At 42.4% G+C, this 13,025-nt stretch overlaps 1 protein-coding gene across 1 annotated transcript in view; it reads right to left on the bottom strand.

Moving 5' to 3' along the window:
* Positions 1–13,025, bottom strand: part of GALNT9 (polypeptide N-acetylgalactosaminyltransferase 9) — a 114,364-nt gene that overhangs the window by 45,452 nt on the left and 55,887 nt on the right. Inside the window, exons 4-5 of the mRNA XM_087942946.1 lie at positions 11,614–11,788; positions 4,711–4,908 (exon numbers count right to left, since the gene is read on the bottom strand). Of these exons, the coding sequence (XP_087799072.1) occupies positions 4,711–4,908; positions 11,614–11,788 (373 nt within the window). The remainder of the gene's footprint in view (positions 1–4,710; positions 4,909–11,613; positions 11,789–13,025) is intronic.

Below are 13,025 nucleotides of genomic sequence, written 5' to 3'. Positions count from 1 at the left end.
GGGTTTTGACAAACAGGATACGGGGCTGGATGGATTGTAGGAATTATCCATTCTGACTGATCTCATCTTTCCCTGCGCTAATTTAATCTGACATTCCAGCAGGGAGGAAACATCAGCCAAGCCATCTGTCTCTGTTACTATTCCGGAACAGATATGGTTTGCATTTTCCCAGGTGACGTTACTGACAAGGAGAGAGGGAGGGAGGGAGAGTGGCAGAGAGAGAGAGAGAGAGAGAGAGAGAGAGAAGGAGGAGAAGGAGAAGGAGGAGAAGAAGAAGAAGAAGAGGAAGAGAGGAGGAGGAGGAGGAGGAGGAAGGAGAAGAGAAGAAGAAGAAGAAGAAGAAGAAGAAGAAGAAGAAGAAGAAGAAGAAGAAGAAGAAGAAGAAGAAGAAGAAGAAGAAGAAGAAGAAGAAGAAGAAGAAGAAGAAGAAGAAGAAGAACCAACAATAAGGATCTCAATCAGAATGAAAAGAATGCGAGCCCACCTGCTCGACTTGAAGGGGGAATGGGGAAGAAAGAGGATGCTCTTCACAGCAAACATATGTTGATAAATCGACACACATCCAAACACACTTAACATGGCAGGCTTGTAGATAGCTCTTTGACACAGTTTCGTTTGGTCCCAGCTGAGTGGCTGGGTCTCCTTTAGTTGCCCTGCACAGGAGAACGGAGCTGGAAAGCAGGTTAGTGGGGTTGGGAAGGAATGGAGATTTTGCAGTATCCTTCCCCTGCCACGCTCACCAAACCATGCCCACCAAGCCATGCCCACAGAACTGGTAGTAAATTTTTTTGAATACCACCACTGGAGTAAGGTCTATGGTAGACAGTTTAAGGTTAAAGTTTTGGGGGTTTGAGGATGTAACAACGGAGCCAGGGAGTTCCAGGCATTGACCACTCTGTTGCTGAAGTCGTATTTTGCTGCAGTCGAGTTTGGAGCGGTTTACTTTGAATTTGTATCTATTGTTTGCCCGTGTGTTATTGTGGTCGAAGCTGAAGTAGCGATTGACAGGTAGGACATTATAGCAGACAATTTTGTGTACTAAGCTTAGGTCAGACCATAGGCGGCTTAGTCCTAAGTCGTCTAGGTCCAAAATTTCAAGCCAGGTGGCCTAAGGTATTCTATTGCGAGCTGAGGAGTGCTGCCCAAGTTCTCACTGGCCGTCGGTAACAAAAAGAGAAAGAATGCAAATGAGGATAAGGTAATAATAGCCTGCGCTTTCAAAAGGAGGGGAAAGAGGTACGGCAGGTGAAAGTTTATCAAGGAACATTTAAGATTTCCTGAGTTATTCCTTGCCTACATTCCGAGGCTCACAAAGAGTTAGGAGGGGAGCTGATAAGGAGGGAGGCCTGCTCGTTGGTAAATAAAGTTCACCAAATGCCATTTGTGTCCCTCTGTTTGGCAGAGATAAGAGGAGAGGGAGAACTAAGGACATGTTTGCATCCTTTAGGAAGATTTGCCCGGTTGAAGAGGCAGGAGTGGGGGGAGGAAAAAAACCAACCAGGCTTGTTAAGGATGGAGTATAGAGTAGAAAAGTAAATATGGAGTAAATATGGAGTATATAAGTAGAAAAAAACTGAAGGAGATTATCAAGGGATCTAAATGGACTTTTGGCTTCATTTACACCAGTGGTGGGATTAAAAAAATTTTTTTACTACCACTTCTGTGGGGTGTGGCTTGGTGGGTGTGGCAGGGGAAGGATACTGCAAAATCCCCATTCTGTCCCCACCCCACTAACCTGCTTTCCAGCTCTGTTCTCCTGTCCAGGGCAACCAAAGAAGACCCAGTCGATCAGCTGGGACTCGATGGGAGGCAGAGAAGAGATGGGGCGGGGCCAGTCAGGGTGGGATTTGACGGTTCTCCAAACTACTCAAAATTTCTGCTACTGGTTCTCCAGAACTGGTCGGAACCTGCTGAATATCACCTCTGCTTCCTTCCCTTTTGTTCCTCTCTTCTTCCCCTTCCTTCTTCTCTTTCTTCCCCTTTTCATTCCTCTCTTCCTTCCAGTGGTGGAATTAATTTTTTTACTACCAGTCCTGTGGGCATGGCTTGGTGGACATGGCAGGGGAAGGATACTGTAAAATCCCCTTCCCCCCCACCCCACTAACCTGCTTTCCAGCTCCGTTCTCCTGTGCAGGGCAACCAAAGAAGACCCAGCCAATCATCTGGGACTTGGGAGGCGGAGAATAGATGGAGGCGGGGCCAGTCAGAGGTGGGATTTGACGGTTCTCCGAACTACTCACAATTTCTGCTACTGGTTCTCCAGAACTGGTCAGAACCAGCTGAATATCACCTCTGGTTACACACACACACACACACGCACGCACACACACACACACACACACACACACCTCACTGCAAACAATGCTTTCCAAAATCTCGGCTAAGTCATCTTTGTATCCCTTAACAGCAATGAAGGAACAGGGGAAAGAAAAATTAGAAGTTGAGAGTTACAATAGGGGCCCTTCCCGCCTCTATCCCTCAGAAGGGTCTCTTGGAGACGATGCAATGGGTGGAAAGTCATCAAGGAGAGATCCAACCTGGAACTAAGAAGGAATTTCCTGACAATTGATCGGTGGAATGGGTTGCCTCCAGAAGTTGCTCCATCACTGGAGGTGTTTGTTTTTTTTAGAAGAAATCGGAGAGCCGCTTGTCTTGATATGGTACAGGGTTTCCTGCTTGAGCAGTGGGTTGGACTAGAAGACCTCCAAAGTCCCAACTCTTCTCTTTTTCTGTTATTTTGTGATTCAGTTAATGAAAGCATCTCCAAGCAAGTGCATGGAAAAAGAATCAATTCCCTATGAGATTAATTTCCCTTCCCTCCGGTTTGAAGGTCACGAGTGGCCTTCCTAGAATTTTCCATGCCCCATCGCTGAATTTGAATAGGAAAAAGAAGCTGCCTAAGGGAATGAGATCACCTCTAGGGCAGAGGTCTCCAAATGTGGCAACTTTTAAGGTTTGTGACTTCAACTCCCAAAATTCCCCAGCCAGCGTGAAATACTGTGAGCTGAAATCCACCTGTCTTAAAGTTGTCAAGTTTGGAGAGTCCTACTCTAGGGGGAGGCCTGAAATAGGCTTCACACATTTGTGGTAAACAAAGCAAAACTCCCAAAACTTCAGCTCTTCAATAATAATCAAGGGGAAAAGATGGTTAACCCAAGATACATCCTGCCATGCCCCTGGTGGAGACTAACTCTGAGGGAGAGGAGGAACAGCCGACAGGGAGCGGAAGTGTGGCTCCGGAGGTTGTGGAGGAGGCTGGGGAAGGGCAGAGGGCGGCTGGGCAGTCAGAGGAGGACCCAGGCCCATCCCCTCTCCATCCTAGGGCATGCAGGGAGGAAAGGATAAGGGAGAGACGTGGTCTACTCAGGAGGAGAGGGCCTTGATCCTCTTCATGGGCTGCAGGTGTGAGAACTGCATAAGAGTTTGAACCTGCGTACTGGCAAACGCTGGAAACGAATCGTGTAAATATAGTTCCTCTCTGAGTTTGGAGTCCTTCCCAGTGTGTGTTATCTGTGGACATCTTCCAGCCCTTATCTTGCCTAGTTTGTGTTGCTTTTTTCCTTCTTCGTGTAACTGTGTGGGAGTTTGTTTTTTTTGTCTTCCGTCAAGGCTATTTGGAGCTTGGAAGCAAAGTGAAGGAATAAAAGGGGTTTCACCTGTTTTCTATGACTGTGTTTGTTTTGTATCCCACCCTGGGTCATCACACATCCATGTGACTTAGCCCTACCCAAACGGCATCATCTCTCTACCCGTTGCTGATTTTCTCCATCTTTCAAATTGGGAAAGCTTCCATGAATAATCAAAGGTCAAGCTAAAAACGATGGCAGAACCTAACTGGATTACTTCATTTCATGTAAAAAGAAAAAATCAAGGTGGGAATAATGGCTGAACGCAACAGAACCACTTGGTTTAAAGCCAACCAATAGTCAAACTCAGAATGATGGTGGAACCCAACAGGGCCACTTGGTTTAAGGCCAACCAATAGTCAAGCTCAGAATGATGGCAGAACCCAAAAGGTCCACTTGGTTTAAGACCAACCAATAGTCAAGTTCAGGATGATCATGGAACCCAACAGGGCCACTTGGTTTTACAGCCAACCAAAACCCAAGCTCAGAATGACAGCTGAACCCAACAGGGCCACTTGGTTTAAGACCAACCAATAGTCAAGCTCAGAATGATGGCTGAACCCAACAGGGCCACTTGGTTTTACAGCCAACCAAAACCCAAGCTCAGAATGACAGCTGAACCCAACAGGGCCACTTGGTTTAAGACCAACCAATAGTCAAGTTCAGGATGATCATGGAACCCAACAGGGCCACTTGGTTTTACAGCCAACCAAAACCCAAGCTCAGAATGACAGCTGAACCCAACAGGGCCACTTGGTTTAAGACCAACCAATAGTCAAGCTCAGAATGATGGCTGAACCCAACAGGGCCACTTGGTTTTACAGCCAACCAAAACCCAAGCTCAGAATGACAGCTGAACCCAACAGGGCCACTTGGTTTAAGACCAACCAATAGTCAAGCTCAGAATGATGGCTGAACCCAACAGGGCCACTTGGTTTAAGGCCAACCAATAATCAAGCTCAGAAATATGGATGAACCTGAGGGCCACTTCAATTTCATGACCCACCACCATAATCTCTCATAGCACCTGTTTTGAGAATCAGCCAGAAACGGCCATCAAACTATCCTTTTTGTAGGAAATCACCTGATAGGTGCAGACTCATCTCCTCTGTCCAGCCAGTCCTGTGGTGGGATGATGTACATGCACCAAAGACCCCAATTGTAGCCGTGGGCAGCATTGGCATACTGTTGCACTTCAAAAGTATTGTACTTGATGTTGTCTATAGCAGGTAGGACAATCCGTTTGCGGTCCTCTTTAATCCGGGTCAGGGCTGGTTCCACCCTATAAAACAATCGAGATGGGTTATTTATTCATTTGGACAATAGTTAGTGAGCTTTAAGGATACCCAGCTCTATATGACTCTTCGTGGCTTAGAGTGGCTTTATTTTATTTTTAAAAAAATAAATAAATTAAGAGATGAATCATAGGTCTCCAGAAGGCAAAGTCTATAGAACAATCAAAACACCCTACAGGGACTCACCTATCAGCCTGCTAAAGGTCTGGGAAAACAGCCAAGCTTTTTTGATATCTCCATTTTATTGTTAGGTATTTATGAAAGAAATCTATTATGTATAGTGGGAGAATCAGCTATAGGTTGTGCAACAGGGAGAGATAACCAAACTGAAATAACATTAATTTGTTCCAAGAAGCTCATGAGATATCTCCTCATTTTGTAGTTATTTTCCACTCTAAACTCACATTTATATATTGAACATTAACTTGAAAGCACATGGTCGATACATTCAAGCCACGAAGAAAAGATTGAAGGTATTAAACAATGTACTAAATTAAAACAGCCAAGATTTTAATGACTTGTTGAACATTTTCAGGGGAGGGAGGCAGATGGATCCCTGGGGGAATGTGGTTCCAGAAGACAAGCACAGCCATAGAGGAAGGTGTTTAAAATGGGATTGTAGACAGTCCTCATTCAGTGACTTTTTCTTTTAATGACTTTCCAAATTTCTGAAGCTCCTGTTTCATCCCTTAACTCTCCAGAAGCCCACTCAGACAGACTCTGCTTTGGAAATGAAGTCCTCAAGCCATGAGAAGTTATACATCTCTGGAGTTTAAGAATGAGAGGCAGTGCAGTCTTCTTTGGATGTGCTCCACCAGTCCACTTTCTACAATTTAGACCAGACAGGAATTATATGGAGATCTTCTGGATTAGGATTATTCTTCTCATCCTTCCTATTAGCTATCTCCTTTTCTACTTATGACTATAACCTTGTTGTTTGTATCTTTACGATTTATATTGTTTTATTTAGTTTCCTAGTAAGATTTTGATTGCTTATTTAGTATGTATGATGACTATGGTCATGATTTATCACTTATATCTTTTATGTATACTGAGAGCTTATGCACCGAAGTCAAATTCCTTGTGTCCAGTCATACTTGGCCAATAAAGAATTCTATTCTATTCTACTCTACTCTACTCTACTCTACTCTACTCTACTCTACTCTACTCTACTCTACTCTATCTCTCTATTCTATTCTATTCTATTCTATTCTATTCTATTCTATTCTATTCTATTCTATTCTATTCTATTCTATTCTATTCTATTCTATTCTCTATTCTATTCTATTCTATTCTCTATTCTATTCTGTTCTATTCTACTCTATTCTATTCTATTCTATTCTATTCTATTCTATTCTATTCTCTATTCTATTCTATTCTATTCTATTCTATTCTATTCTATTCTATTCTAATCTATTCTAATCTATTCTATTCTCTGTTCTATTCTATTCTATTCTATTCTCTATTCTATTCTATTCTATTCTATTCTATTCTATTCTATTCTATTCTATTCTCTATTCTATTCTAATCTATTCTATTGTCTGTTCTATTCTATTCTGTTCTATTATCTATTCTATTCTATTCTGTTCTATTCTCATTTCATTCCCTCTTCTCCTGGTTCTACCAACAATGAACGTGTCTTCATCTGTGCTCCGTGCAATGCATACAGGGACAGACCCAAACACACAATCACACCTGATTCCCATTTTAGCCTAGACTTATTACATCCCTGAATCCTAAAGCGATTGATGGAGAGGGTGGAAAAGGAGACCTTTGCAGTGCAGTGAGGAGAGAAGTCACCTTGGGCTCCTTAATTACCAAGTGACAGCTCCCTGAAGGCAAAAACCACAGGCAGTTGTCAAAGTTGCCATAAGAAGAAGACAAAGGCTTTACATCATTATTGCAGAAATACAGTTCAGAGTCTGTTGCAGAAAAGGAGGTCAGTGGGCAGGCATCCACCGTGATGGACATCTACCCTGCCCAATCCAGCTGAGTTGCATGGAACAGAAGCACCAAAGATACGGTTGCAGGAATGGGGTGCTTTCACCTCCAAACTCTGTGGTCTTCATGGAAGCTGGGCGGTTACACAACTTTCAGCCGATTATCTAATTAAACAAGGACATGGAGAATTTTTTTCTCATTGAAAACCACCTCCTGCTCCACTTCTCCTTCTCCTTCTCTTCCAGGGATGGGAGGGGAATGCTTTCCCATGGATTTCCCTGAATTTATGTCAACATTTTTTGGGAGGAAGTCCCTCCCTCCCTCTCTTCTTTCCTTCCTCTTCCCCTTTTTTACTTCCTTCCCTTCCTTCCTTTTTTCCTCCCTTCCTTCTTCCCCATCCCTCCCATCTTTCTCCTTCCTCCCTTCCTCCCTCCCTCCCTCATCCCATCTCTTCTCCTTCCTTCCTTCCTTCCTTCCTTCCTTCTTTCCTACCTTCCTTCTTCCTCCCCCCTCCCATCTCTTTCCCCTTCCTTTCTTCTCCCTCCCTCATCCCATCCCATCCCATCTCTTCTCCTTCCTTCCTTCCTTCCTTCCTTCCTTCCTTCCTTCCTTCCTTCCTTCCTTCCTTCCTTCCTTCCTTCCTTCCCTTCCCTTCCCTTCCCTTCCCTTCCCTTCCTTCCTTCTTTCTTACCTTCCTTCTTCCTCCCCCTCCCATTTCTTTCCCCTTCCTTTCTTCTCCCCCTCATCCCATCCCATCTCTTCTCCTTCCTTCCTTCCTTCCTTCCTTCCTTCCTTCCTTCCTTCCTTCCTTCCTTCCTTCCTTCCTTCCTTCCTTCCTTCCCTTCCCTTCCCTTCCTTCCTTCCCTTCCCTTCCCTTCCTTCTTTCCTACCTTCCTTCTTCCTCCCCCTCCCATCTCTTTCCCCTTCCTTTCTTCTCCCTCCCTCATCCCATCTCATCCCATCCCACCCAATCTCTTCTCCTTCCTTCCTTCCTTCCTTCCCTTCCTTCCTTCCTTCCTTCCTTCCTTCCTTCATTCATTCATTCATTCATTCATTCATTCCATTTCAGCAGCATGATTTGGGAAGATTTGGAGATGGGAATAGAAAGCTGGGCTTGGGAACACATTCAGGCTGGAACCTGTCTGATCCATGCTCTATCAATTGCTCGTAACAGTTGGGGAACAGGAGGTTGTTCCTCTTGGATGGATATATTTCTGAATGCCTTCTTTGAAATGTTTCTGACTGCAAAGGGAAACTAGCTTTAGCATTAGCCCAAACCCTCTGTCAAGTTCAGCTCAATTTTCATTTCACTATCAAGCCCTTCCCGCAGTGAATGGCCATGCAGATGTTGCCTTTTGAGGCAATAAAGATTTAAAAAAAAAGACTCGATCTTCTTTCGGAAGATAAATCTTAGATGCCCAGCAGAGCTGTCATCCCGGATATCGCTGCGCCATTCCCTTTCTGTCTCTTATTATAATCGTAGCCCTTAAAGGCCAGAAACCGTGTCTTTCTCTTTGCATGCTTTACATAGCTCCATAGCAACACCATAAATATTCCCCTTCTGTTTATGCGGTTTCCAATAAAAAAAAAAGGCATCTCGTTCACATGATGGAGAAGAGGAATCTCTGCTCTGTAGTCCTCAACTTACAAAGGTTTGTTTAGTGACTGTTCGAAATTACAACGGCCCTGAAAACAATGACAAATTTTCAAGCTTACAACCGTTGCAGCATCCCCATGGTCAGAATAGAATAGAATAGAATAGAATAGAATAGAATAGAATAGAATAGAATAGAATATATGGAATGTAAATAGAATAGAATAGAATAGAATAGAATAGAATAGAATAGAATAGAATAGAATAGAATAGAATAGAATAGAATAGAATAGAATATAGAACAGAACAGAACAGAACAGAACAGAATAGAATAGAATAGAATAGAATAGAATAGAATAGAATAGGGAATGAAATGAGAATAGAATAGAATAGAATAGAATAGAATAGAATAGAATAGAATAGAATATATGGAATGCAAATAGAATAGAATAGAATAGAATAGAAAATAGAACAGAACAGAACAGAACAGAACAGAACAGAACAGAACAGAACAGAACAGAACAGAACAGAACAGAATAGAATAGAATAGAATAGAATAGAATAGGGAATGAAATGAGAATAGAATAGAATAGAATAGAATAGAATAGAATATGGAATGCAAATAGAATAGAATAGAATAGAATAGAATAGAATAGAATAGAATAGAATAGAATAGAATAGAATATAGAACAGAACAGAACAGAACAGAACAGAACAGAATAGAATAGAATAGAATAGAATAGAATAGGGAATGAAATGAGAATAGAATAGAATAGAATAGAATAGAATATATGGAATGCAAATAGAATAGAATAGAATAGAATAGAATAGAATATATGGAATGTGAATAGAATAGAATAGAATAGAATAGAATAGAATAGAATAGAATAGAATAGAATATATGGAATGCAAATAGAATAGAATAGAATAGAATAGAATAGGGAATGAAATGAGAATAGAATAGAATAGAATAGAATAGAATAGAATAGAATAGAATAGGGAATGAAATGAGAATAGAATAGAATAGAATAGAATAGAATAGAATAGAATATATGGAATGCAAATAGAATAGAATAGAATAGAATAGAATAGAAAATAGAACAGAACAGAACAGAACAGAACAGAACAGAACAGAACAGAATAGAATAGAATAGAATAGAATAGAATAGAATAGAATAGAATAGAATATATGGAATGGAATTAGAATAGAATAGAATAGAATAGAATAGAATAGAATAGAATAGAATATAATAGAATGCATGAATAGAATAGAATAGAATAGAATAGAATAGAATAGAATAGAATAGAATAGAATAGAATAGAATAGAATAGGAGGAAGGGACCTTGGAGTTCTTCTAGTCCAGCTTTCTGCTTAGGCAGGAAACCCTATATCATTTCAGACAAATGGTTGTCCAATCTCTTCTTAAAAACCTCCAGTGTTAGAGCATTTACAACTTCTGGAGGCAAGTTGTTCCACAGGTCGATTGTCCTCACTGTTAGGAAATTCCTCCTTAGTTCTAGGTTGCTTCTCTTCTTGATTAGTTTCCATCTGTTGCTTCTTTTCCCGACTCAGGTGCTTTGGAGAACAGCTTGACTCCCACTTCTTTGGGGCAGCCCCTCAAATACTGGAAGACTGCTATCATGTCCGTCCATGTCCTTCTTTTCATCAAACTAGACATTCAGTTCCTGCAACCGTTCATCGTATGTTTTCGCCTCCAGTCCCCTCATCCTCTTGGTTGCTCTTCTCTGCACTCTTTCTAGAGTCTCAACGTCTTTTTTACATCATGGCGACCAAAATTGGATGCAGTCCTCTAGGTGTGGCCCTACAAGTTCACGTGATCAAAATTCAGCCGCCTGACAACTGGCTCATATTTATGATGGTTGCAGCATCCAAGGGTCACATGATTCCTTTTTGTGACCTTCTGACAATGGAGAAGCCAGATTCCCTTAACAACCGTGTGACTAATTTAACAACTGCAGTGATTAAGCAACGGGGCAATTACAACGTAAAATGGGACAAAACCATATTCAGCTGGTTCTGACCGGTTCTAGAGAACCAGTAGCAGAAATTTTGAGTCGTTTGGAGAACCGGCAAATCCCACCTCTAACTGGCCCTGCCCCCATCTATTCCCTGCCTCCCGAATCCCAGCTGATCGGCTGGGTTTTCTTTGGTTGCCCTGCACAGGAGAATGGAGCTGGAAAGCAGGTTAGAGGGGTGGGGAGGGAAGGGGGATTTTGCAGTATCCTTCCCCTGCCACACCCACTAAGCCACGCCCACAGAACTGGTAGTAAAAAAAATATATATGAATCCCACCAGTGGACAAAACTCACTTAACAAATTTCTCACTGAACGACATACATTTTGGGCTCACTTGTGGCCATAAGTTCAGGACTACCTATATCGAGGGGACCCAATTGATGCTCTCGTGAAGGAAGTCTAGGTATTCGTATGATGGATATGGCCAGTTGCAAACAACCTTTCCTAGCAGGCAACCCATCTGATGGGATGGGAAGTTTGAACAAGATTCTCTTTAACTGGCATGAAATTATCATGATAGAGCACGTTAGCTGAGCTTGAAGGGATCCTTTCAAACAACGCTGTTCTAAAATTGTCATCTCAAGGTCTTTTATGGATTGTCCATTAGAGAAAATCTCTGTTGGTTTGTTTTGTTTATCAAAGAGTCTAATGAATTTCTTATGGAAAAATATTTCCGCTCCTTAAAGTTCAGTCTCAAAACCTACTTCTGAAGTTACATGAATGGTATTTTTTTTCCCCCCTAACAACTCTTAAATAAGCTTTTGGGGTGTCCCTTTTTTTTTTTCAACCAGAGAAATGGGAGGAATAAAATATATTTATACGATGAAACAGAATAAAATAACTAGCATAAAAATTGCAAAATATAAAAAGCGGTAAGCCAGGAATAACCTATAAATATTGCAACGCCATAGCTTAAACGTTAGAAGTTAGATAACAAAGTTAAGTAAAAGAAACAACTCAAGGATATATTATTTTGTGAAAGAGAGAAATACGTGTGGCAAAGAGATGGGTTCTGGGGACCTGTAAGGTACGGTTCATTGCTTTTTCTCGTTCTTTTCCCCTGTCAGCTTACATCAGGTGGAAATTTCAGAAAGCTTGCCAACTAGCACAACATCTTACCAGCCAGTGTTGAATTCAACGTGAGCATCAAAAAAACCAACAACTGGAGACGTCGAAGCTTTCCATCCTTGGATTCTTGCTCGGATCAACCCTTCTCGTTTATTATTGCGGACTATTTTCACCAAACCTGGGTATCTTTTGTGGACGTATTGATCCAAATTAAATTTCAGCTCAACTGTAGATAGGAAAACGGACAATGTTATTCATCTGGCAACCAGTGTTGTTTCTACGTAGTCTTGAGGTAGAGGGGGTACACGCCTTAAAACAGTCCGTTTAGTGACCATTTGAAGATACCACAGCACTGAAAAAAGCGACTTAGGACCGTTCTTTAAATTTTGCAGCATCCCCATAGTCACGTGATCCAAATTCGAATGCTTGGCAATGGGCATGTACTTGTGACAGTTGCATTGTCTTGGGGGGGGGTGTCACGTGGTCCCCTTTTGCAAACCTCTGACAAGTGAAGTCAATGGGGAAACCAGATTTACTTAACAGCCATGTGGCTAACTTAACAACTGCAGTGATTCACTTTATAACGGTGGCAAGAAAGGTTGTGAAATGGGATAAAAGCTCACTTAACAAATGTCTCACTTAGTAACAGAAATTTTGGGCTTGATTGTGGCTGTTAAGTCTTTACCTATGTAAAGAAATCAGCAAGAACATCCAGTTCAGCCATTGTTGTGGCCTGCCAGCCAGGGGTGGGATTCAAAATTTTTAACAACCGGTTCTGTGGGTGTGGCTTAGTTGGTGGGCGTGGCTTGGTGGTCATGTGACTGGGTGGACGTGGCTTGGTGGCCATGTTATTGGCTGAGCGTGGCCAACTCAACATCACTCACATCGAGGCACGCATCTCCTTGCCTGGCCTCTCATGACTGTGGGGATGCTGCAACAGTCGTAAGTGTGAAAAACGGTCATAAGTCACTTTTTTCAGTGCCATTGTAACTTTGAATGGTCACGCCACACAAGCAAAGTACCAGCAAACGAGGGGAAAATAAAACTCCAGAGAAGTTCCTGAGACAGAAAGTCTAGTCCTGCCAAGAATGTAATAAGGGTTAACGGAGAGGCAGTTTCTGTAAGCAACACCAGAATGTTTCCTTCCTGCCTTCCTTACAGGATTAGGCCAGTAATTTCTTCTAACAACCGGTTCTCTGAACTGCTTAGGATGTTAACAACTGGTTCTAGCAAATAGGTGAGAACCTGTAGAATCCCACCCCTGCTGCCAGCTGAGTTGGTAGCAGATTCGGATAGTGAGGAGGTTGGGGAGGAACATGGGCTAGTCCTGGAATCTGGGGAAGGCTCTGACATGTGCTCTGTGTCGGAGGCAGAGATGGGGCCAGGGCAGGCTGGCAGTCATCAGCTGCCTTCGGAGTCGGGCATCAGTGAGGCAGAAGAACAGCTGGAGCCTATTCCCAGGG

The sequence above is a fragment of the Notechis scutatus genome, chromosome 13 (assembly GCF_049901735.1).
Source record: "Notechis scutatus isolate UNSWTSFEM ecotype Mainland chromosome 13, rNotScu1.2, whole genome shotgun sequence".
Lineage (NCBI taxonomy): Eukaryota > Metazoa > Chordata > Lepidosauria > Squamata > Elapidae > Notechis > Notechis scutatus.
This window is presented reverse-complemented; position numbering and strand designations above follow the sequence as displayed.